General features: G+C 45.4%; 2 protein-coding genes and 1 pseudogene across 6 annotated transcripts in view; 1 reads left to right on the forward strand and 2 right to left on the reverse strand.

Annotated features, from left to right (window-relative positions):
- Nucleotides 1-4,121, forward strand: part of IFT80 (intraflagellar transport 80) — a 103,160-nt gene extending 99,039 nt beyond the window's left edge. For all 4 annotated transcript variants that reach the window (XM_080656172.1, XM_080656174.1, XM_080656173.1 and 1 more), the window contains one exon: nucleotides 3,677-4,121. In XM_080656172.1, coding sequence (XP_080512298.1) covers nucleotides 3,677-3,787 — 111 coding nt within the window. In that variant the 3' untranslated portion in view covers nucleotides 3,788-4,121. The remainder of the gene's footprint in view (nucleotides 1-3,676) is intronic.
- Nucleotides 4,122-10,913: 6,792 nt separating this feature from the next.
- LOC308241318 (small ribosomal subunit protein uS2-like) lies at nucleotides 10,914-12,409 on the reverse strand (annotated as a pseudogene). The gene is made up of 2 exons: nucleotides 11,503-12,409; nucleotides 10,914-11,125 (listed from the first exon to the last, which is right to left on the reverse strand). The product of its transcript is annotated as a small ribosomal subunit protein uS2-like (transcript).
- An 8,390-nt stretch (nucleotides 12,410-20,799) lies between these two features.
- On the reverse strand, nucleotides 20,800-24,213 carry LOC308241565 (putative membrane protein C3orf80 homolog). The gene has a single exon (XM_080655078.1). The coding sequence runs from the start codon at nucleotides 23,874-23,876 to the stop codon at nucleotides 23,133-23,135; it is 744 nt and encodes a 247-aa protein (XP_080511204.1). The 5' UTR covers nucleotides 23,877-24,213; the 3' UTR covers nucleotides 20,800-23,132.
- Nucleotides 24,214-26,243: the final 2,030 nt, after the last annotated feature.

A 26,243-nucleotide genomic window follows, 5' to 3' on the forward strand; every position in this document is an offset into this window, starting at 1 on the left:
AAGGATTCTTTTAATTCATCTATTTTATATATTATAGAAAAAGTATGTGAAATTTTATCTTTTTATAAAGATGACCAAAAATATCCCCAAATTAATTAACAGAAATTTGGATAAAGGATATTGGAATAAAAAGGAACCAAATACGTGATTCCATCAACTTCCAGCACAAAATGAAGAAGGCAAGAATTCCTGTTAAGGTTAATCTCTCAGGGACTTAAGATAAATCTGTTCAAGCATCAAATAGTACTTTAGTGTGGTGTAATATTACTTATTCCACCCAGCTCCCCTACATGAAGGTGAAAACCTTTTCACTTTTGGCTCAGTCTTAGGATTTTGGATCTATTTCACAGTAAGTCAGTTAGTTTAGACTAGGACCTAGTTTTCCCATGTCTTGCCTGAGAGGACACACATTCCTCAATTAGTGATCTCCAAACTTTTTGGAGGAGTGGGCAGGGATTGAGGGTCAGGTGTTAGAGGGGACTTTTATTGTAATACTATAGGCCCAGTGCACGAAATCTCGCAAGACCCAGACCTGCCATGCCGGTGGGTCCCTGAGGCCTGCCACGCTGGCGGAACCCCCAGACCTGCCACGCCATGAGACTGAGACCCGCTGCGCCGCGAGACCCATCAGTGCACCTCCTGGTGACCGGTTGTTTGGTCGTTATGGTGTTATGGCATTACGGTCACTGGCCTTTTGTAATATAGGCTAGTGGCCTGGTGCACGAAATTCGTGCAAGGGGGAGGGCTGGGTTCCCTCAGCCCAGCCTGCACCCTCTCCAATCAGGGACCCCTTGGGGAATATCGGACTGCCGGTTTAGGCCCGATCCCTAAACCGGCAGTCGGACATCCCTCGCAATCTGGGACCACTGGCTCCTAACTGCTCACCTGTCTGCCTGCCCGATTGCCCCTAACTGCCTTTGCCTGCCTACCTGATTGTCCCTAACCCCTCTGCCTGCCTGCCTGATTGCCCCTAACCTCTCTGTCTGCCTGCCTGATCGCCCCTAACTGCCTCTGCCTATCTGCCTGATCGCCCCTAACTGCCCTCCCCTGCTGGCCTGATCTCGCACCTAACTGCTCTCCCTTGCCCGCCTGATCGCCCCTAACTGCCCTCCCCTGCCAGCCTGATCTCACCCCCAACTACCCTCCCCTGCAGGCCTGATCTTGCCCCCAACTGCCCTACCCTGCTAGCCTGATCTCACCCCCTATGGTCCTCCCCTGCTGGCCTGATCTCGCCCCCAACTGCCCACCCCTGCCGACCTGATCTCGCCCCCAACTGCCCTCCCCTGCCAGCCTGGTTGCCCCCAACTGCCTTCCCCTGTTGGCCTGATTGCCCCTAAACCCCTGCCGGCCTGATCTTGCCCCAACTGCCCTCCCCTGCCGGCCTGATCGCCCTAACTGCTTCTGCCTGCCTGCCTGATCACCCCTAACTGCCCTCCCCTGCCTGCCTGATCTCGCACCTAACTGCTCTCCCCTGCCCGCCTGATCACCCCTAACTGCCCTCACCTGCCGGCCTGATCTTACCCCCAACTACCTTCCCCTGCAGGCCTGATATTGCCCCCAACTGCCCTCCCCTGCTGGCCTGATCTCACCCCCTATGGCCCTCCCCTGCTGGCCTGATCTCACTCCCAACTGCCCTCCCCTGCCGACCTGATCTCGCCCCCAACTGCCCTCCCCTGCCGACCTGATCTCGCCCCCAACTGCCCTCCCCTGCCGGCCTGGTTGCCCCCAACTGCCTTCCCCTGCTGGCCTGATTGCCCTAACTGCTTCTGCCTGATCACCCCTAACTGCCCTCCCCTGCCTGCCTGATCTCGCCACTAACTGCTCTCCCCTGCCTGCCTGATCTCGCCCCTAACTGCTCTCCCCTGCCAGCTTAGCTTGATCGCCCTTAACCCCCTGCCGGCCTGATCTTGTCCCCAGCTGCCCTCCCCTGCCAGCCTGATCACCCCTAACTGCCTCTGCCTCAGCCCCCACCACCATGGCTTTGTCTGGAAGGAAGTTGGATGTCCAGAAGATTGCCAGTTGACCCAGTCTAATTAGTATATTACCCTTTTATTAGTATAGATAGATTATATAGGATAGGATTGCTTAAATGGGGGTGGGGGGGAGCCTTTTTCAGCAGGAGGAGATGCTCTTGGCAGACAAAAATACATGATCTCTTTATCTGGACTGATAGCCAGCCATATTCACTACACTGCCAAACCGGTCCTTAAAAGATTGAACCGCTTTCTTACACCTTACACCAAGCAGCTGTTGCCCTTAAAACCCCTCCTCAGATCCCACCTTAAGTTCTGCCTTTGCAGTTCACCAGATTAGGTTCTGATTGGTTGGTTTCTATGCCAGTCAGCGTCAAAAGCTCCACCTCCTAGGCAGCCATTGGCTCTTCGCAGTTCACCCAGATTTGGTTCTGATTGGTCAGTTGCTATGTCAGTCAGCATCTCCGGGCCTGTCTCTGGGCCTGATCAGAGAGGCGGGGCTGATCAGCCACCCCAGGCTGCTGGCCAAGCCTATAGAGAGAGAGAGGTGTGGCTGCTGGCAAGGACTGGAGAGAGAGAGAGAGAGAGAGAGAGAGAGAGAGAGAGAGAGAGAGAGAGAGAGAGAGAGAGAGGCAAGGGCTGATCAGCAGCTGCTACAGAGGCTGCGGATCAGACACTGCTTCTCTCTACGGGCCTCGCCAGCAGCCCGGGGCAGCTGCTGATCAGCCCCACCTTTCTCTCTCTCCAAGAGGTCAGCAGTTGAGCCCGCTTGCCAGTCCCTGCCCACCCGAGCCTGCACGCACAGCCTGGCGTTCAGTCATCCCTTTGGTTGTTTTGGACAGTATGGACCCTGGCTCTTTATATATATATTTTTTTCCCTTTTTTTTTAAAAAAAAAAACAAAACAGGAAGATGTAGCTGTTATTACCTAAGTGATTAAAAATTTAAGCAAAATAAAAAAGGACAGTTCTATACATTTGTTGGAGTATTTCAATGCAGTGGCATAAAAGATGGATTTAAAAACAGAAGAATGCTTTTTCTTAAAGAAATTGTTCATAGGACTTAGGGCAGAGTCCATGCCTGATACCAAATGTAATGAGGGCAGGGCAGAGGTGTGTCAGCAAGGATCAAAGGGAAGGAAGTAGACTCAAATATTATCACTTGTCAGTGATTCTTATGTGCCCCAGCCTTGCTTTCCCACTACTTCCTCTGATACTTTACATCATTGTTTTAATCACCACTATAATTTTATATTACTTTAAGAAGCCATTTTTGCAGAGGATGCTTAAGGGAAGCAAATGCTGTCCTGTCTTTCCTCAGAGCTAGGCCTCTAATGTAAACTTCACAATATAGCAGTGAAGAGCTGAGCCATTTGCAACAGTCTTAGTGGAGAGCAGTCCACATTCTCCCGTGTCCTGAGACACCTGCACAGAATCCTGAGGCTCCAAAGCACTGTTTGGATGTGTCTTTTATAAGCTTCTACAACAAGATTTTGGTGTTTTAAATCACAATGAGAGTATTTGCTTTTTATTGTGCTTATTGTTATGGTTGGTCTTATTCTTAAAGCTATATTTTTTTTAGCATTAGTTTTTCTGAACTTTTCTTTCATGCCCTTTTACTCTAATGTTTTAGAAGTCATCATTCTATTTTTGTTTATTCTTGGTTTCTTTGGATTAAACAAAAATGTCTTTTTTTCTACTGCAGCTCCAAATAGATTGGGAGAAAATCAAAGTAAAAATTGAGATGGAAATTACTAAAGAACGAGAGCGATCATCAAGCAGCCAGTCCAGCAAGATTATAGGGCAAAAGTACTAAATGCCATGCTTATCTTTAAGAAGTTTTACCTGCTGAAACTAATTCTGATTAACCACGGGAAAGCATGTGTTCTTCACTAAAGAGAAAGGTAGAATCTTTAAATATGAGCACTTGCTGTGTATTTAATGCTAAAAGTATATTCAGAAAGACTAAACACAATAATTGATGTAATTTCATCTTTTATATTTTTTAATCTAATAATTCACAAAACATTCCTATATATTTATGATATTCTATGTAGTGTTGCTTACATTCCAGATTTTTATCCATTATTTTATCCCTGAATCTTCAACATGAACAAATATTAATGCTAATAATAAAATATTATACTTTTAAAAATGTATGCTCTCATTAATTTCTGTTCGACTTCTAAATCATAAAGTGCTCTAAAAGTTTATTTATACAACAAAAATACAGGAGGATAGATTTATGAAAATGTACAATAATACATATACTTGTATAACAATGTTCATAGCATTATTCACAGTAGTCAAAAGGTGGACAAAAAGATGAATGAGGATAACAGATGAATGGATAAACAAATGTATGTACATATAGTGGAATATTATTTAGCCTTAAGAAGGAGTGACATTCTGGCACATGCTACAACATGGATGAACCTTGAAAGTACTACCCTAAGTGAAATAAGGATATGACCCCACAAGTGTATGACCCCACTTATTGGAGCTACCTAAAATAGGCAAGTTCATTGAGACAGAAATGAGAATGCTGGTTGCCAGGGGCTAGGGAAGGGAAAATGGGGGAGTTATTGTTTAATGAGTACAGAATTCCTGTTTGGGGATGTCTAGGAGAGAGGAGAGGTCTGTGGGGGCAGGTGAGGAGACACAAGCTCATTTTTCGTTTTGCCTGCTTTGCTCTGAAGCTACTCTTTCCCTACAACTTGACTTGAGCTGTTGGACATCACTCCTGGCTACTTGTGACCCAGTGGATCATGTGCTCACCATGTACTGTTCATAACTTTTTAACTGTAGAGATTTCTAAAATAGACCATTTCAAAACAATTCAGAACAATTCAATTTTTCATATGTTTCCAGATGTTCTAGATTATCAAAAATGATCTTGATACTCTTCCACTGTAAAGCAGTGTTCATATTAAATTTTTTAATCAGAAAAACACTTTATAAATCAAGTGGCTGTAAGTCTATCTCTATTTGGGAAATACTATCACCAAAATAGAGAGTTTAAAATGACTCACTTCAGGAGCAATAAAACCTCTACCTAAAGTATATTTTCTTTTTCTAAAGTCAACTGGGACTGTACTAGAGAGCTAGTGACAAATAATGTTTACTTCTACATAAAAATAATAAACTAGATTTGCAAGCCAAGACACTCCACATGTCTAGCATTAAATGCTAGAGCAAGCATGTCAAACTCGTGGCCCATGGGCCACATGCGGTCCACAATGAATATTTTTGGAGCCCAGCCAATATAATAGTATGTAAGAATCGTTTTAATAAAAATTTTGTAACTTAATTTTTACAATATCCTGTTACACATAATCCTATCTAATAAAAGAGTAATATGCAAATTGACCATCACTCCAAGACACAAGATGGCTGCCCCCATGTGGACACAAGATGGCCACCACAAGATAGCCAGCAGGAGAGGGCAGTTGGGAGGGACCAGGCCTGCAAGGTCCCTACCTTGCAGTTGTGGGCAATCAGGCCTGCAGGGGAGGGCAGTTGGGAGGGACCAGGCCTGCAAGGGAGGGCAGTTGGGGGTGATCAAGACTGCAGGGGAGGGCAGTTAGGGGTGACCAGGCTGGCAGAGGAGGGAAGTTGGGGGTGACCAGGCCAGCAAGGAGGGCAGTTGTGGGGAACTGAGGCCTGCAGGGGAGGACAGTTGGGGGGGGACCAGGCCTGCAGGGGAGGGCAGTTAGGGGGGACCAGGCCTGCAGTAGAGGACAGTTGGGGGGGACCCAGGCCTGCAGGGGAAGGCAGTTGGGGGGACCAGACCTGTAGGGGAGGGCAGTTGGGGGGGACCAGGCCTGCAGGGGAGGGCAGTTGGGGGGGACCAGGCCTGCAGGGGAGGACAGTTGGGGGGGACCAGGCCTGCAGGGGAGGGCAGTTGGGGGCGACCAGACTGGCAGGGGAGGACAGTTAGGGGTGACCAGACTGGCAGGGGAGGGCAGTTAGGGGTGATACCAGGCCAGCAGGGGAGTGCAGTTAGGGGTAATTGGGCTGGCCAGGGAGCAGTTAGGTTTCGATCAGGCTGGCAGGGGAGTGGTTAGGGGGTGATCAGGCTGGCAGGCAGAAGCAGTTAGGGGCAATCAGGCAGAGGCAGGTGAGCGGTTTGGAGCCAGCAGTTCTGGATTGTGAGAGGGATGTCCGATTGCCTGTTTAGGCCCAATCCCACTGTGATCGGGCCTAAACAGGTGGTTGGCCATCCCTCAAGGGGTCCCAGATTGGAGAGGGTGCTGAGGGACAACCCCCCTCCCCCGTGCACGAATTTCGTGCACCAGGCCTCTAGTTATTAATAACGAACTACAACATTTGCTAATGACTGTTTACTATAATCATGTTGCATTCATTTCCCTTTTGCATCTTAAACACAGGCACACCATTTCTCTCCACTAATACTAGCAGCGAATATTTTAGCAGCCGATTGCCACATTATTAGTCTTGGACTGACTTGTTTGGTGTATGCAACAGGAAATGTTTTACTTTCAAAGAACAAAAAAAATAGGCTTATTTGCATTACACTTATTAATTTGTGCAGTTATTCAGTGTCTGGTAAGTTAATGTTCAAGAAAAAATATTAATTTTTCTTAAAATGTTCTATTATCTTATGTTAACGATTACTCATTTATTTCAGCCCTTTGTATTCAGCATGTCTCTATCGAAATAAACCTACGTTTCTATGAAAATTGAAGCTTTTGTTTTTTTGCGGCCCACATAAACTTAAACCTTGTTTATTTGGCCCATGTTGGCCTTTGAGTTTGACATGCTTGTGCTAGAGGGTACTTTCATAGAGATTAATATTTACATTGTGCTAGAGGATTAAATTCTTGAAATAAAATACAGAGATGAAGAGCAGTTGCCAGGGGTTAGGGACTAGTGAGAGGGAGAGGGTGGATGTGGCTTTAAGGCTATGGAGAGTGGCAGGAGGCAGCTCTGTGGTGATGGGACAGCTCCCTAACTTGATTGTGGTGGTGGTTACATAAAGTTATACGTGTGATAAAATTGTATAGAAACAAAAGCCTTCGGTGCAAACCTGTACTATACATATATGTTTACTGTGGATACATCTATATGCAATAAAAATATAGAGACTACTAGTGGCCCGGTGCATGAAATTCATACACGGGGGGGCGGGTATTCCTCAGCCCGGCCTGTACCCTCTCCAATCTGGGACCCCTCGAAGGATGTCTTACTGCTGGTTTACAGGGATTGGGCCTAAACCGGCAGTTGGACATCCCTCTTGCAATCCGGGACTGCTGGCTCCTAACTGCTCACCTGCCTGCCTGCCGGCCTGCTCACCCCCAACTGCTGGCCTGGTCACCCCCACCTTCCCTCCCCACTGGCCTGCTTGCCCCCATCTGCCCCCCTGTTGGCCTGCTCACTCCAAACTGCCCCCCTGCTGTCCTGATCACCTCCAACTGACCCCTACTGATGGTCTGCTCACCCCCAACTGGCCCCCCTGCTGGTCTGCTTACCCGCAACGGCCCCGTCTCCCACCAGCCTGATCACCCACAACTGCCGTCCCATCCTGGCCTGATCACCCACAACTGCCCTCCCCTCTTGGCCTCTAATCACCTCTACCTTGGCCCCGCCACCATGGCTTTGTCCAGAAGAACGTCCAGAACGTCTCCTAGAAGGTCTCCCAGTTTAATTAGCATATTACCCTTTTATTAGTATAGATAGAGGCCTGGTGCACAGGTGTGGGCTGGCTGGTTTGCCCTGAAGGGTGTCCTGGATCAGGGTAAGGGTTCCACTGGGGTGCCTGACCAGCCTGGGTGAGGGGCTGATGGCTGTTTGCAGGCTGGCCAAGCCCCCCAGTGGGGATCCTCACCCCATGGGGGTGTGGCCAGCCTGGGTGAGGGGCTGATGGCTGTTTGCAGGCTGGCCATGGCCCCTGGCGACCCAAGCTCCTAGCCCCTCCTTTTTTGCTTTTTTTTTTTTTTTTTTCAGTGCCTCCTTGAGCGGAGGCCAGGGCCGGCTGGAAGCAGGTATCTGGGATTTTTTATCTTCTATAATTGAAACTTTGTAGCCTTGAGTGGAGGCCAGGGCCGGCTGGAAGCAGGTATCTGGGATTTTTTATCTTCTATAATTGAAACTTTGTAGCCTTGAGTGGAGGCCAGGGCCGGCCAGGGCAGGTGGGAAGCTTGGCTTCCTCCATCACCGGGGGCAACCCAAGCCTCCTGCTTGCTCCAGCTCCATGGCTGCTGCCATCTTGGTTGGGTTAATTTGCATACTCACTCCTGATTGGCTGGTGGGAGTGGCTTGCAGGCGTAGCGGAGGTATGGTCAATTTGCATGTTTCTCTTTTATTAGATAGGATTCTAGAAGGATACCACACAGTGGTTAACTCTCAAGTTGGAGCATTGGGCAGGGATTGAGGGTCATGTGTTAAGAGGGAACTTTTATTATAATATTTTCCTTCCTTTTTTAAATAGGAAGATGTATGTATTGTTACCTAAGTAATTAAAAATTTAAGCAAAAAATAAAAATACGGGACAGTTCTACACGTTTGTTGGAGTATTTCAGTGCAGTGGCATAAAAGGTGGATTTAAAAACTGAATTTTCTTGTGCGTGTGTTTATATTGTAATATGGTTTTATTATTGACTCTGTCCCTCAATGATATATTAAATCATAACCATATTTCCATATTAATAACTGTTTTAAAAAGTTCTTTATTGTTTAAAGTATTACATGTCTCCTTTTTCCCCAATGATCTCCCCCTGGCCACTTCCACGCCCCAATAGATGTTTTGTCACAGTTTAAAGGCTGCAGAATCCCACTTTGTATGGATAGAACAGAATTTCTTTAATCAACATGAGATAATTTGTACAGTGCTTCAGCGGGTTTCCCTGTAATCAGATCTTTGCATAGGACCTGATTATTCCCATGGGGTAGATTTCTAGTTGAGATTTAACTGCTGAATCAAGGCTATGTATATATAGGGCTTTTGATAACTATTAAAGGTCCACTTCTGACATATTCTGGAATGTAGGAGTTCCTCAAAGCTCAATGCAGAAAACTTTTTTATGGCCTCAAAGATAGCTTTGACCCCTCCTCTCTCCCAAATCCATTTGCAGTGACAATGCCAACCACCTTATATGTAACCTTTACTGGGTGCCAGGCTCTAAGAGCTTTACCCTCTGATGTACTGCTTTTAGTTTCCTTTTCAGAAGAAGAAATTGAGGCCTAGAGATGTCAGGCAGTTCAACTGGAATCAGCCCTAATAAGCAGCAAATGTGGGGTCATGAGCCTTGACAACTTGGTCCCAGAATCTATTGTACCTCCAGCTTGGGAGGTGCCTTTATTTATGTATTTATTAATTTATTTTTAATTTACTTGAGAGAGAGAGAGAGAGAGGGAAACATCAATGATGAGAGAGAATGATTGATCAGGATCTAGCCTGCAACCCAGGCATGTGCCCTGACTGGGAATCAAACCGTGACCTCCTAGTTTATAGGTCGATGTTCAACCACTGAACCACACAGACTGGGCAGGTTTTTTTAAAATTGAGATATTATTGGCGTATATAGTAACAATATATTAGTTTTAGGTGTACAACATGATGATTTTATATTTGTATATATTATAAAATGATCACCACAATAAGTCCAGTTAACATCTGTCACTACACATAGTTACCATTTTTTGTGTGTGATGAGAACTTTTAAGACCAACTCTTTCAAATGTACAGGTCTTTCATTGGTTAAATTTATGCCTACGTATTTTATTATTTTTTATGCAACTGATTATTGCATATTGATATCGTGTCCTGAGACTTGAGTGGTTCATTTATTCTGTGTGTTTTTGTTTGTTTGTTTTTTGTAGGAATCTTTAGGATCTGTGTGTGTTTGAATATACGTTTAATTTATAAAAGCAACAAGATGGCTTTTAAAAGGTCTGAGAGAAATAACATTTTAGGAGAATAATTTACAAGTTATGTAGTCACTCATTCCTCTAGACCAGTGGTCGGCAAACCACGGCTCGCGAGCCACATGCGGCTCGCGAGCCGTGGTTTGCCGCTCTGTTGACTAATGAGTTTGCCAACCACTGGACTAGATTAAATGATACCGTGTAGTTGGAAGCTGTGAGGATTAGGCAATTGCGGCATATTGTGTGCAGAGAGGTAAAGGGTAGTATATGACAGTGGTCGGCAAACTCATTAGTCAACAGAGCGGCAAACCGCGAGCCGCGGTTTGCCGACCACTGCTCTAGACTATAACCTGTTTTGGGATTAGACCAAAGCATCAGGAATTGAGTTCCTGTACTACTTTATTCAGACCCTTTGAAAAGTTGTAGTGAGCTGCACTTTGATGCCATTGGCCTGTACGGAGGCTCTCCTGTTTAGGAGCCCCTGGAACATAGTTGGTGTAGAGGTGGTCGAATGTGTTAGACTTGACATAACGGTGTCCTCTTTATGAGGCCTCACAGGACAGGCGTCTCCCAGATCTCAGGGCCGGAAGATTGGTGCTCTGACGCAACTGGTCTAGTTTTTATTTACAAACCAGAATCTTTTAAATGATCTGTTTCTTTCTTTGTATTTCCTGCCAAAAAGCCCAGAACTAAGGAATAACCTTGTTTTCCAACTCTTCTTTTCCGATTTGCCTTGATTTCTTCATTTACTTTTTGGGGGTCTTTTTTGTGTGCCCTTTTTGTAAATGACTTTAAACCAGTTTCGGTATAAGTTAAAGAATGGCTGGATGTCTGGATGAACAGGTGCATGGATAAGTGGATGGACGGATGGGATAATTGATGTATTTGTGAGTTCTTTAAAATCTTTGTGGGAAGTTTATCTTTTGGAGCCCTATAAAATACAATTAATTTCATTTCTATAAGTTTGCCCTTTAAATAGTTAATGACAGTTATTGTGCCCTGGCTGTCTCTTCTTCAGGTTAAAAATCAGAAATGTTCACATGAAAGCCTGTGTATCAGACTTGGTTCCACTTCACCTGAGTGGGTTTCAGTGTCCATTGGGCCAATGCGTTTGTCCCCACTGCTCCACTTGCCTTGTCTACCTCCTCAACTTGTATTCTCCCGGCAGCGTGTACCCTCCTCTGCTCCGACAGCCCTGATGTCCGTTCTCCAGGACCCACTTCTAAGGCCACTGCTTCGCCCTTGTCCTCACCCACAGCTTCTCTGTCTATGAAGTCTCAAGATCCAGTATCCCAACCCAGTATCCCAGTGGCCTATCTTTCTAGCTCTTCCTACCTTTGTCCCACTAGCACCTCAAGATATCCACACTTTTTTTTTTTTTGACACAACTTTTAGAAACTTTATTTTCCGTCAACCTTATTTCCTTTCTGTTAAGAATTTGTGGAAGAACAGCTTATAGGGGTGGGCAAACTTTTTGACTCGAGGGCCACAATGGGTTCTTAAACTGGACCGGAGGGCCGAACAAAAGCATGGATGGAGTGTTTGTGTGAACTAATATAAATTCAAAGTAAAGGAGCGGAGGGGAGAGCAAGAGAACCCTCCGCTCTTTCGGCTCCGTGGGCCGGATAGAACAGCCGAACGGGCCGGATCCGGTCCGCGGGCCGTAGTTTGCCCACAGCTGGTAGGACCACTCAGTGGTTCCTGCCCATTCAGTAGCCTGAGCAGTGGGGGCTGCAGACCAGTCTTCAGTGGCAGGCTGGGCACTCCAGTCCTGAGTTGGAAACTGCTGAATGGGTACAGAGGGCACCTGCACGCCTTCAGACCAGTCTGCGACCTCAAGCTGAGCAGCAGTGAACTCAGGAGCAGGAGCAGTCCATACACCCTCAAATTCCTCCTTGGTCACAGCCTTTCCAGCTGCGGCCTGCTCTTCCTTTTCAATCTCCTCAGGATCTCTGTAGACGTAAAGATCAGGCATGACTTCCCACGGGTGTTCACGGGAGGTGGTGCCACGCATGCGTAGCACTTCCTGGGCCAGCATCCACCACATCAAACCCACGGAGTGAGCCCCCTTGTTGTTGCAAGGGATGGCAATGTCCACATAGTGCAGAGGGGAGTCTGTGTTACACAGAGCAATGGTGGGGGGGTAAACATAAGATGCCCCTGTGAGAGGCTGGTGGTCAGCCCTGGGGTCAGTAACCACCAGAAGTCGTGGCTCCCGGAAGGCTGCCTGGGTCTGGCTGGTGAAGGTTCCAGGAGTGAAGTGGCAATAGTGGCAGCAGCAAACTTCAGCACAGCTCGCTGACCAGGATTCCTGGACAATACGACACTGACGTCAGCTGGGTTTTTGATGGCAACAATGGCATGGGCTGCCAGCAGAAGCTTCTCCCAGGTTCTCTTCAGATGGATGATGTAGGAGCCATCACTGTTCCTTTGGTAGATGCAACTGTTCCATTTGGAAGTCAAGGTTGGTGCCACCTAAGTGCGTTCCTGCTGCAAGGAATTCGAGGACACCCCCCTCCTTCATTTGCAGGACATCAAGGGCTCCGGACATTGTAAGAAGTTTCCCTTTAAGTGGGAACCAACAACAACGCCGTATGGAGCCCTCCCTGGGTAGCATGGAAAGCAAGATATCCACACTCCTGACCATTTCCATTTTATTCAGTCTGCCACTATTAGCCCTTCCTCGCCTGCCCAAACCCAATGTCTCTTTTTCTACCCAGGTTTTCACCCACAGTGTATCACCTCAACCAAAACCAGCCATTAAGACCAGATGACAGATTTTTTTAAGTTAATTTTTGTTTTTCCTAAAAGTGTTTCTATTCTTAATTCAAATGGTTAATGCCCATGATTAACTGGAAAGGTTTTTGAATCCCCACAAGTGTATTTGAATTTCACACCAAGAACCCAGTGATGACCATATGTGTATACTCCCACTTGAAATACATGTTCATGCCCTGGGCATAGTTGTTGAGTGCTTTCTATACATTACCTTAATATTCATTGAAATGAATACTTCATTGGAGGTAGTACTCTCCCCAGTTTACAGATGAGAAACTAGACTTGGAGAAGTTAAGCAACTTGCTTATGGTCATATGACTAGTAAATCTGGAGCCCAGAGATTCACTAGGCAGCCCAAGTGTAAACCAGTCTCTCACACCGTCTGAAGTCTTAGCAAGCGTCATACCCTACCAACAGAATCTTCAGTTAGGAAGCGCTTTTTGTCCTTGCCTCAGTGTTGGCTGGCCTCGGGTATTTCGTTCTAATGTTAGAGTCTATGGTTCTCATTTTTATGCTGAGCATACAGAAACCATCTGTTTCTTTTCTTTTTAAAAAATATTGGACAAGATTCACCCGCTATTTTAAATAAATGCTTTTTCAATTTTTAAAATGAATGAATTAATTCAGACCAGGAAGGAGGCACATTTGTTGCTTAAGGAATTGGCTGAATAAGATGGAAAAGAACAACAGTTGAGTTGTTTTTGTTGATCATTTCAGGTTTTATCTAGGAAACATTTCTGCATGCGCACAAATAATTTTTTTGAGTTATTAAAGATTCCTGGCCCAGATTCTACTTTAATAATATTTCCTTAAAACAGCAAAGAACAAATAATAGCTACCTTATTTCGCCTGTGAAAAAACAGAAAGCGATGCTAGTGTGATGCTCTGTAGCTACAGCCACAGCCCCGACAATAAGATATTCTATGAGGTGAAACCGTGTTGAGGAGGTTAGTGGTTAAGAGGACCAGCTCTGCAGACAGACAGGCTGGATTTACCTCCTGAAGCTCCCACTTACCGGCCATGGGCACACGACTCACCCTCTGAGCTGCACTTTTCTCATCTATAAAATGGGATAAGTGATCCTCAGCTCCTGCTGTGAATTTTAAATGAGATAATATATGTAAAATGCCTAGCACAGTGCCTGGTATAAGTAAGCATTCTATGAAGTATGGTAATTATTGTTACAATCATAATGAAAAGTGTCACCACCTCCGCAGCAACTACCAAGAATGTATCTAAAGTTGTGCACATATTTACATTTTGTTCTTTGGAAGAAAGACTAAAATGTGAACAGCTACCAAATTTTCAGAGCATGCTAGATATAATGATATTTAACGTAATGTGCTAGAAATAATGATAAAGAATTGCCAGAACTCAAATGTAGTATTATACATTTCAGGAATTAACTTATGACATTGTTAATAACAAAGATTACAGATATTTATTAAAACAAAATTAGGTGTCCACAAAAAGCTTAAAACTCCAAAGCAGAAACTTTAAGGCTCCTCAGAACACTGCTGAAAACACCAGAAGGAAAGGCAGAACTGTGGGAGATGTGGCCGGTATCAGAGAGCTCCCACCACACCAAAAGAAACAGGAGCAAATAAACAGTGCTCATTTCCACAGAAAGCTTAGAAGCATGCAAAGCACAAACCAGAGCCAACAAAAACTCTTGAGAATCCTCACAGGAGTGCTGAGGACACCCAAAATAAAACCAGAACCCATGGAAGACCAGCAGCTATCAGGGAGCTCTTGCAAACACAGAAGAACCAGAGGGGCAAGTAAATGATGATAATGTCCGCAGAGAGCTTAGGAACACTTGAAAGCAGAATCCAGAGGAGTATAAAATCTAAGGACACGCCGGAGATTGCAGGGGGAACTGAGGACAACGCAGACTCTGTGGAAGGAGACCTAGTTGGCAGCAAAGAGCTTGTAAAAACACCAAAGCAACCAGAACCCCTTACCTCCCAAGTGGACATGCAGAAAAGATGAAAACCTCACAGGTATCAACAGATTGGGTAGGAACCAAGGAAAAGGCAGAACCAGTGTAAGACCCAACAGCACACTGTGGACCCAGAAGAGAAGACAATCAACAAGAAACGTAGCACAGCTCCCAGGGAGAATTGTGAGTCGGCCACACTGATAGTTAATCACGAAACTTCTGAGAACGCATGTGGAAAAGGCTGAACCCATAGGCAGCCGCACAGGCACTGCAGACAAAACACCTAAGGAAAAGGGAAATCAGGTAGGAGATTGACAGGTGTCATGAACCTCATGACAACCCAAAGCAGAGATGTGAATCAACAGAAAATCCTACAGGTGTGATAAAACTTAAGAAAAAATTCTAAGGTACATCCAGGAGAAGATCTGAAAGACATTACAATTACTTATGGCTATTCCAAATTTTGAAAATTTATTCACAGGAAACCCTTTTAGTAAGGATTCAGATATATCAGAGAAATTACAAGAAAAACCTAAAATATCTTTAATAAAAGATGTAAAAAATACTATTCAAGAAAAAAAATAGCAAAAATATTAGAACACAGAGTGTACACATCCTATATAATAAAAGCCTAATATGCTAAGTGTCTGACTGTTCATTGGACTGTTTGACCAGTCCCTATGATGTGCACTGACCACCAGGGGGCAGACACTCTGACCGGTAGGTTAGCTTGCTGCTGGGGTCTGACCAATCGGGACTGGGCAAGACCAGTCGGACATGCCCTGGAGCCCTCCTGTAACCCCTCCCCAGCCCGTGCGAGGGACCCCACTGGTGCATGAATCTGTGCACCGGGCCTCTAGTTTTTCAATAAAAAAATGTAGAAGCCTGTAAAAAAACTTTTTTAAAAACACCGAAAGAAAATCTGAAGCCAACAGGTATCGATACTTTATTGAAACCATCAAGAAAAAAAGAAAAATGCAATTAAAGACTTCTTGGAACCAAACACTTATGGCAGAATCCAAACAAGACACACTGTTTGGAGGTTGACTGTAGTGGACTTGAAGAAAATTCTTCTTGTAATACTTGTGAATACTGGTATGAATCCAAAACAAATTCCCCTGAAACTGAAGACGTGTGGCCAAAGAACCTGCAAGATAGAGTTGGTCAAAGAACAAGATCTACCCTAAAAAAACAAACAAACAAAAATTTTAAGAATCTAAACATTCACTTAGTCAAACAGATAACGTGCAAAGATAAATGTAAAGAAATCGGAGCTTGCCCTAGCCAGTTTGGCTCAGTGGATAGAGCGTCAGCCTGCAGACTTAAGGGTTCCAGGATTGATTCCAGTCAAGGTCATATGCTCAGGTTGTGGGTTTGATCCCCAGTGTGGGGTGTGCAGGAGGCAGCCAATCAATGATTCCCTCTCATCATTGATGTTTCGCTCTCTCTCTCCCTCTCCCTTCCTCTTTGAAATCAATAAAAAAGATATTTTTAAGAAAGAAAGGAAGAAAGAGAGAAAGATGAGGAGGAGGATCCAAGATAGCGGCATAGGTAAACACCTAAACTGCTGCCTCGCACAACAATTTCAAAACTACAACTAAAAGACAAAACATCTATCACCCAGAACCATGGGAAAACTGGCTGAGTGGAAGTTCTACAACTAGAAGGAAAAAGAGCATTGAGACATGCACAAGCACTGAAAAGCTGAGGTACGGAGGCATGTGAATCGGGCTGGCGGCGGGCGACTGGGAGTGCTGCTTTTTTCAACCCAAAGGGAGACAAGCTCCCAATTACTCTGAACTCCAGTTTCTGGGGAGACGCGGGGGACCCAAACTCCTATGGGGAGAAGCTGGACTGTCTGCCATTGGGTCGGAAAGTGAGGGTGGCTTGCTTGCAGGGCTGCGTGCAGGAATAATTGTTTACTGCACTGGGGCGCGGGACGCAGAGACGCGGTCGGAGACACAGAGCCGGCTTACTGGCAGCCATCGCTGTTTGCCACACCCTAGCCTAGTGACGCCCTGAGACCCCGCCCTGCACAACCTACAAACCCACCCAAGCTCCAAGCAGCGGCTTTAGCATATGAATGGCCTGCCCTATCGCAGCTTAACCTAGAAAACTTGCAGCCCGGGTCAGACAGCTCCAAAACCTCCAAACCCCAAGCAAAGAGGAGAAAACTGTAGTTCTCACTGTAGCTCCTGCTGGGTGGCCTCAGACAGTAGCTGACCTGCACCCCATTGGAGATCCAGAAGCCAGTGTACCTAGTGGTCAGTGTGAGACACCAGATTTCAACTCCTCACATCCATAAGTGACACATTCAAGAGGCAGACTCAGTGAGCATCAAAGCCCCACAGAAACAAGTTCTGCACCACAAGCGTGTCTCCAGTGCAGCAGTTCTTCCATTATAGACACAGTGGGTCTTCACAGCCAATTGGCCTGGAGGACAATTCCTCCCAGTGCACCAACAGCAATCAAGGCTTAACTACACCAAGACTTTGCACTCAGCCCACAAAGGGGTGTACCAAGAGCGTCCACCTCAGGTGATTGGGGAGGCTGAGCTAATGGCCCCTATAGGTCACCTACCACACAAAGCCACTCCATCAACACAGGGAAGCAGCAAAATGCGGAGACAAAGAAACATGTCACGAAAGAAAGAAATGGAGGAAAGCAAACTACTGGATGACATAGAGTTCAGAAACACATTTATAAGGTTACCCAAGAATCTTCTAAAAACCGCTGAGGAACTTAGTGAGACCTTTAAGGATCTTAATGAGAATGCCAAAAAAATGGAAAAGGACCAGTCAGAAATTAAGCATACACTGTCTAAAATAAAGAATATACAGAAACTCAACTGTAGATCAACGTACCCCAAGAATCAAAGCAAAGATCTGAAATATGAGGAAACAAAAAACACCCAACCAGAAAAACAAAAAGAAAAAAGAATCCAAAAATATGAAGATAGTGTAAGGAGCCTCTGGGACAACTTTAAGTGTACCAACATCCAAATTATTGGGGTGCCAGAAGAAGAGAGAGAGCAAAATATTGAAAACCTATTAGAAGAAATAATGACAAAACTTTCCCTACCTGGTGAAAGAAATAGACTTACAAGTTCAGGAAGCGCACAGAACCCCATACAAGAGGAATCCAAAGAGGACCACACCAAGACATATCATAATTAAAATGCCAAGGGCAAAAGACAAAGAGAGAATCTTGAAAGCAGCAAGAGAAAAATGGTTAGTTACCTACAAGGGAGTACCCATACGACTGTCAGCTGATTTCTCAACAGAAACTATGCAGGCCAGAAGGGAGTGGCAAGAAATATTCAAAGTGATGAACAGCAAGAACCTACAACCAAGATTACTCTACCCAGCAAAGCTATCACTCAGAGTTGAAGGTCAAATAAAGAGCTTCAGAGACAAGAAAAAGCTAAAGGAGTTCATCACCACCAAACCAGGATTACATGAAATGCTGACATCAAATACATACCTACCAACAAGTGAATCTAAAAATCAAGTGAATAAAAAATCTGAAGAACAGAATGGGCTGGTGAATATAATAGAATCAGGGACATAGAAAGGGAGTGGACTGACAATTCTCAGGGGGAAGGGGGTGTGAGGGGTGCGGGAAGAGATTGGACAAAAATCTTACACCATGGATGAAGACAGTGGCGGGGGTGGGGGGGTAAGGGCATGGGGTGGGGTGGGGAATCAGGTGGAGGGGAACTATGGGGGAAAAAGAGGAACACCTGTAATAATATGAACAATAAAGATAAAAAGAAATTAAATGTCAAAAAAGAAAAAAAAAAGATGAAAAGAATCCTGTGAAGAGCTTCTAAGAAAAAAACTGTGAAACAAAAGACAGAAACTGTTACCTCAAGGAAGAAGTAAAATGGTGTAAGTCTACAGGAATCTGATAGCTTGGCTGGTTCAACAGGAGCTCTGCACATGGAAAAAGGTGACAAACCAACAAAGAGTTTGCAAGAAAACAGTTAAATCTACAACTGAAGAGAAGATACTTTTAAGACCCAGGAAAATAAAATTAATTTTGATCTGGTAAAATCTTTGATCAATACAGAAGAGGAAATTCACACAGACCAAGATAAAATAGGAGTAAACCCAGAAATTTCTAATATTTTTGTCTGATGAAACAAATATAGCCAACAGAGCCCCAGAAAATAAAACTAGTGACAGTTTCTCAGATAAATCGGTTGTGGGCTTGATCCCCAGTGTGGGGTGTGCGGGAGGCAGCCAATCGAGGATTCTCTCTCATCACTGATGTTTCTATCTCCCTCTCCCTCTCCCTTTCCCTTCCTCTCTAAAATAAATAAAAATATATTAAAAACAAAAAAGATAATCTAGAAGCAGGAATAAAAGTAATGTAAAGCTAGAGGTGTATTCTAGTCTACGCAGTAAAACAGATAGCACATCCAGAGGGAGCCAAAGAGGAACCCATGCAGAATATCTATAAGAATGTAGAACCGGAAACCTCCAGAAGTCAGATGCAAATAGAAAACAAAGGAAACACCTTGGAAAGGACTGTTTTCTCCAAAGAACAAACTTTGTGCAGAAGGCCAAGCCCAAACCAGAGTGATACATCACAGCGAAGATTAACCTGGAATTCTGAGAGATGTGTTTCGGAGGAGTTGAAGAGGGAAATGTGACGATCTTTAGTTTCATGGCAAGCATAAATATCCTTTACAGTATAATTTTTGTCATAAAATAAGTGATTTCTGTAAGTAAAAGAAATTAAAACGTTATGTTCTATAGCTATTTAAAGTATAGGTTTTACTTGATATTTGATGATAGGCAAAATTAAAAAAAAAAAAAAGAATTAAGACATCCTTTCCAGCCCTATGGAAAATAGCATGTCTTAATTATTTTTGCAATTTGCTGGTTGCTGATTCATTCTTTGGTTGATTAAATATCTTTCCTTTGCCTACCAGTTATTAGCCTTTTTGCCAATGGACGAGAGAATGAAAAAGTAAACTCTAAACCAGTAAGGTCAGGTATAAACCTGCCAATATTCTATTGCTGATTGGTTGTCTGCAACTTACACTTTTGGAGAGATGGTTAGTGCTGGGTTGCTCAAAATAAAACAACTCATTGCTGTTTCTCTTAATCTGGAAATCCAAATTGGTTATGATTTGTGAGATTTTTACAGAAGTCAATGCGGAATATTGTATAAATCTGAACACCATACTTGTGTTTGTAACGTATCAGTTTTAGCTCTGAGTTGTTTCTTTTATTAATTCCATTTGAGAAAAACCATATACATGTATTGGACAGCATTAAGGTATTGCCTTTTAAACTGTTGAGGCCATTTCCTTAATATTCCCTTTGGCCTTTACAATTGAGTCTTGTTTTCCTTATATAGCACACCTCATGCCATTTGGCACAGTTGCCAATGAATGCCATTTTCCATGGTTGAAGCACACTCACATTTGCAGAATGTGGCAATTAATGGCTTCTTAAAACTATCACTCTGTCTCAAGATGACATTTTCCCCTTGGTTATGATATCGAATGCCAATAACAAATTGCTTTGAAGCAACTGGTGATATATATGTGATTTAGAAAATCAATCATGTTCTCTCACATTCCAGATGGACTCTTACCATATCCAGGACCATTATTTCCCTTCTCATGAGAAGTCAGTGGAAATAAAATACGCTTGAAATGTTTTCGTCTGTGAATTACTTTGATAATTGAAAGCTGGGAGCAAAGGCTTACTTAATACTGAAGAACTGATACTCTCAGGTGGTTTTGGTTAAAATGTGTACATATGTAGCAAGCAGCCTTGCAAAAATTATCAGTCACAGACTATCCTCCACAGTATAACACACACACACACACGCACACACCCATGCACTTAAGAGAATAAGTATTTCTACGTTAGTAACTATTTTCTGCATTTCTATTTTCTACTGGTTCTATGTAATAAATAACTTCCAGGTGAAATCTGTAAAACTGAACACCCAGATACTGACCTTAGCACTTTAAAAAATGTTTCTATCCAGGTATTCTAGCACTGTGAACACATACATTCTGTGTGTATTAACATGATATATTACATATGTGTGTATTACCATGAGACATGTTGATAATACACTAATAAAAATAGTTCTTGAGGTTTTTTTCCCTACAAAATTATGCCTGAACAAATTGTGTCTGGTAAATCAATGAAATGCAAAATCAAACAAACCAGAAAACCCCCACAAAGTGGAGTCGAACTCATTTTTATTCAACTGAGGGATGTGAATAAAAGCTTGTGTGATGTACAGGGAAAAAACAAATGGAAAACTTGTAATTTTAAAAATCAGGAGAACCTCATTACATGATTGGCATTACATTATAGACATTCTGAATTTTTTAGGGAAAGAAACGTTCCATAGTTCATACAGGGAAATATACTTGATCCAGATTATAAGTGTGTTTTTAATAAGGTTTTGCTGTGAAGTTCAAGATGTTAGTAGCAACAACATATAGGATATACCTTATATGCTGATACTTGGATGTTTATGTTGACATTTCAGATATGGGTGAATTTTAAGAAGTGTCTAAAACAGTGTCGTCTCAAAGGATAAATCATTTAAAAGAATATGGCAACTTTCCAGTTTGATTGGTGGGTAGTATTGATAGTCACATGTTACTAAAAGTTACACTGTTTGAGAAACATAAATATATGTGATTATTCAATATAACATGATTTCATTAAATCATGTACCATTCTCAATTGACATTGTCTCAGCTCCTGATGCTTTTTCCAATTCCCAGCTTAAAACTGCTTTTAAATGACAAAGATACACATTTCACATTTTAATACAATACCATATAGTCACACATCTGATAAAATTTGCACAGAGAAAGATTTTAATGTTTTTCTGTTTTAATACACTTCAGAGGATATTAAGGACAGGGTCATTAGCTTTTGAAAGTTTAGAGTAAACCATCCTCTTCTAAAACAATTCAGATATTTTAAGATTTTGCAGGATTGTCAAGACTTTTTCAATCCTAAGAACAACATTTATTTCTAGGTACACACAGGTGTGAGGTCCATGTATGTAATCTTTCTTAATGTTAATACTCATCCTTCCTCAAGCAGAGAAACCTCTTTTGTTTTCCTTTTCTTTTCATGATAATCATAAGCACTAGAAATTATATGGCATACCAGATGTGTATTGTACATAGACAATATGTATATGTACATTAACATAATGCATTTTAATATCTTACCATTTGCTTAAAGGACATTTTATAGAATGGTAGAACTGATACAATGACACTTTCTTTTTCCTTAAGAAAGGTTGACTGAATCCTTCTGTAGTACATTACTGCACAATTATGGCTTTAAACAAGAGTTACTAGTCACAATAAGTTCTTATGTTTTGTATCATGTTGTGGGATGTATTCCAAATGGAAAATGGAGGGGAAAGTGCATGGCATCGTGCTTCATGGTATGGCATATATGTATCATATAACTATGTAGTAAATGATACAATGAAGACTTAGACTACATAATGTATAGTTATTAGAAAAGTTATACATTATGCCACAGTACTAAAAATAAAATTTATTCTTCTCAAATAGTGAAAATAAGGTATCCTTCATGTTGTCACATGTTTCCTCATTCAATCATGCCTCTTTTTTCCCCGATGTAAATGAAACAATGTCCAACATTTTATTAAACAGTAATTGAGAGTGTGGGCAATTTCTGGGCCATTAAGGCCTATAAAAGATGATAAAACAATTATCTTGTCATTAATTGCAGAAATACCACCCTGATACGTTCAATACATGGCAAAAATATAAAAATAAAAGACAAATATAAATATAGTCTCAGTTATTGAAAAATCAAAGTCCAACTGTACTTTCTTACCGATAGTGGTCTTGGATATACGTAATTCCTGTATCTTAAATGAGGTACAGCAACTAACAGGATATCCCGGGTATTCCCCCACCACATTGTGAGCCATCAGCGGTGACTATGCTTGGCCAGAAGACACGCAAGGGCTTGGGGTTCTTCTCAAGGGAGGCATTGGGTCACACCCTACCTGCTCTTTCCCGGCTGCGGTCTCCAGTCTAGGCTCGCCCCATACCACTCCTCGCCCTCCACCCATCCTGGGAGACCGTGACCTGTCCCGGAGAGAGGGACAGGAGTGGCACTTCGTCCCTTCCCCCTCATCCCTAATGGGTGCTGCCCTTCTCCGGACGCACTGAAGGGCTCGCTGTTCTCTGATTCGGGAAGCGGGCACTTACGAGTGAACACAATCTGAAGGCGGGGACCGTCCTTCGAAGTTGCGCTCTGGCCTGGTCCGCTGCTGTTGCCCCGCCGCGCGCGCCTAACGTTTCCTTGAACCGAACGAAACGTAGGGAAACTTAAGATCGAGGGGGAGAGTGTGACCCCAATCCAGTCGCCTGGCGGTTTGGCGATTAGCCCGGGGTGGCAGGCGAGGTCTGAGGCAGTTGTTGGCGGCCACGGCCATCCCAGCTGCGCGTCCCACGCGCAGCCCCCAGCCCAGTTTGGTCCTCGTGGTCCTCGAGCGGCCGGGTCCTGGGCGCTCAGATGAGCGGGAAGCGGCCTTCGCCGCCGTCGTGCTCCCCGGTGCCGCCACTTCGAGGGCGGCCGAGCACCGACACGGGCAGCACGACCTCCCCGGGGCTGAGCTGCTGCAGCCGCATGGACTCCTCGTAGGTGGGCAGGTACTTGACCTCCTCGTAGCTGGGCAGCTGCAGGAAGGCGGGCGAGACTAAGCGCAGCTCGTGCTCGGAGGCGCAGGAGGGGACCAAGAACCCGCCGCCTCCCCGGCCCCGACCGCCGCTGCCACTGTCCAGCAGCGAGTCCTGGGAGCCGGCGGCGGCCTCATCCCGCAGCAGCGCGGGCGAGTCGTCGTCGTCGGGCGGCCCCGCGGCTCCCGACGGCCCGGCGCCCCCAGGCGGCCCCGGCCGCGCCTGCCCCGGCCGCGCCTGCCCGCGCGGGTACCTGCGGGGACTGGGGCAGATGATGCGCTGCAGAAAGTAGCCGATGGCGAAGAGGACGAGCAGGATGAGCAGCCCGGAGAGCTTGCGCACGAACCAGCCCACGTTGTCGAGGAAGGCGTGCAGCGGCAGCTTGCAGCAGCGCACCGCCGTGGCGTTGGCCGCGTCGCAGCAGCGCTCCCGCTCGCCGCACGCCAGCTCCGCGCAGCCCCCGCCGCCCCGCGAGGGCGCCACCAGCGCCAGCGCCAGTAGCAGCAGCAGCGGCAGCAGCGGAGGCGGCGCCGGCGCCACCGAAAGGCCCTCGGTCATGACCCCAGGTCCCCACATGGCCGGCGCAGACCGTCGCTAATGTCCGAGACGGGGGTTTGGGGAATCCGTCCGTCCGCGTATCCGCCGGCCCCGCCCCGGGCGCTCTGATCGGGCCCCGCGCGCCGCTCCCGCGCCTCCGCTACCTGCGGCCGGAGAGTCCTCACTTGGCCACGCTCGGGCGGGAGGAGGAGCCCGAGGCGCGCCGGGGCTGCGGGAGGCGGCCGCTCCTCGCCGCCGGAGCCGCTTCCTGAGCTTCTGACCTTAAACCCGCGGGGGCCAGGCGCAGGGCGTCCGGAGCCGCCCAAGATGGCAGCAGCCGCCCGCGCGGGGACGCAGCGGGCATCCCGGCCCGGCCCGCTGCTCTCTCCCGAGTCCTCCCGGTTGCCCTCGGGGGCTGGAAGGGTTAACACTCCGAGCTCAGCCCTGGAGCGCCCCGATCTTGATTAATTCAGCCGTCGCGCCCTCCCCTCCAGACGGGCGGGGGCGCTTCCTCGCGTAGGTGTCTCCGTTTTAAGTGATTGGATTTCCCCAGGAATGTTATTTAAATTGACTTGCGACTGGGATTCGCTTACCCATCCTTTTTTGTGATCTTTCTGATTAAAAATGGATGATGGCCATTAATGACTAGCGCGGCCCCGCAGCCGTCCCAGAGCTTGGGGGGCAGGGGTGGGGGACCCTTGGATGGTTCTGCTTTCAGGCAGATCCTAGGGGCAGGGTAGTTAGCGCCCCCAGGAGACCTCCTGAACTGATCAAAGAATTCCCCGGCGAGGCTCGGGTCGCAGGCACCTCGGAAGTTTCCTCAGAGGGGCAGGGGAGTCCTCTGCCAAGGTGACCCGAGTTGGCCAAGGAGCGGAGAGGGGGCGCATAGTTCCCCAGCGGCTCTTCCAGCAACCCCACACCAACCTCCCACCCGCTACTGCACCGGAGGCACAGAGCAGGGATTTGGTTTGGGGTAGAAAGAGGCCTCTCTTCCCGCGTAAATAACACCTCTGTGAAATAGCAAAGGGGAGTTGTAAGTGGCTGGCAACGTTCCTGAACATTGATCTGCGTCTAAAGGGTCTTTTTCAAGGTTATTCTTATCTGCAAAGCTTGCCGTGAAAAGGAGTCTGTGCTCCCGCTGAGCACGTGGGGGCAGAGTACCTTTCCTTGAGCCTCCACCCCTGCGGCAGCCCCTCAGTGCCCAAGGCAGGAAGGACAGTTATCCGGGCACCTCTGCTGGGTGGTGGCCTTACGCAGCCCCTTAGAGCCGCACGGCGGGGAAGCAGGAGTTTGCACTGTTATTAAGGAGACAGACAATCATCCTTGAAGGATTAGTTTATTCATTCCTCCAACCCCCTTAAGTACTAGGACCCTTATAGAGAAACCAAACAGGAAATTCCACAGTCGCTGAGAGGAAAAAAAGTGGGAAAAAAAAAAAAAAAAGCAAAGGAAAAATATAGACACAAGATTCAACTGTAGGTCGGATAAAAGTAAAGATTTCCCTTAGAGAAAGTCACACTGTGCCTCCCTAGTAATCTTATGGACCAAGGTTGGGGTGGTGGTTTGCCTCGGCTGAATGGGAACATTTAAGATATTTCTGCTGTTGGGAACCTTACTTTGCCTCACAGTCCAAAACAATCCGTTCTCCTCGTGGAGAAAGTCCTCAGTGTCTCAGACAAGATAACTTCATGTGCAGCTCAGCCAATGAGCACAGGTCCTTCTTTCTGAGCTGCCCAAAGCCACAGCATTTCTCTGTGCCATGGTGTGTTTCTCTGCAGGGAGGCTAGACTTCTTGTGTAATGCCTGATTAACAAGGGTTTTCAAACGGGGGTAAGATAACGGGATGGAAATGATTCATTTTACAACAATGAAACTGGTGTGATTCTTTCATTCACCCATCCTTTTGCCAAATTTACACCAAACATTTTCTATTCATGGGGTAAAGACAGGTTTGTACTCTCAGCTGCTGCTAAATGGAGTCAAGGAGAGATTCCAGAGAGGGAGGCAAAGGGCACTTTCTTCTCTGATCCTGACTTGTTCTTACTTCCCCAAAGGAAAAAGAAAGTTAATGAGTTTCAAACAATCCCAAGGATGAAGGCAGTTCATAGCCTGAGATGGGCTTTAAGTATAAAGTTGAAAATATATAAAGACCTCTTTTGGGTTCTTATTATCTGACCCTTTAGGGTTTCTGCCAGCAGTAGTGGGAACAATGACAAAATAAAGGGGGAGTTGCAGGGTTGATGATACGTAGGAAAAAATACCCTACTTACTGTTATTTTGAAATTACTAAGCAGCATTTAAACGGTTTCATTTCTGTCTGCCTTTAAGGATTAGCATTTGTAGACTATTAGGACACAGAACAACATAGATCTTATATAAAATAAAACCTTGGCAGAGTTATATAAA

This window comes from Plecotus auritus (assembly GCF_963455305.1).
Source record: "Plecotus auritus genome assembly, chromosome: 2".
Classification (NCBI taxonomy): Eukaryota; Metazoa; Chordata; class Mammalia; order Chiroptera; family Vespertilionidae; genus Plecotus; species Plecotus auritus.

What these genes read in the sequence shown, in the direction of transcription:
- LOC308241565 (XM_080655078.1), bottom strand. Translation starts at nt 23,876, where the DNA reads ATGTGGGGACCTGGGGTCATGACCGAGGGCCTTTCGGTGGCGCCGGCG.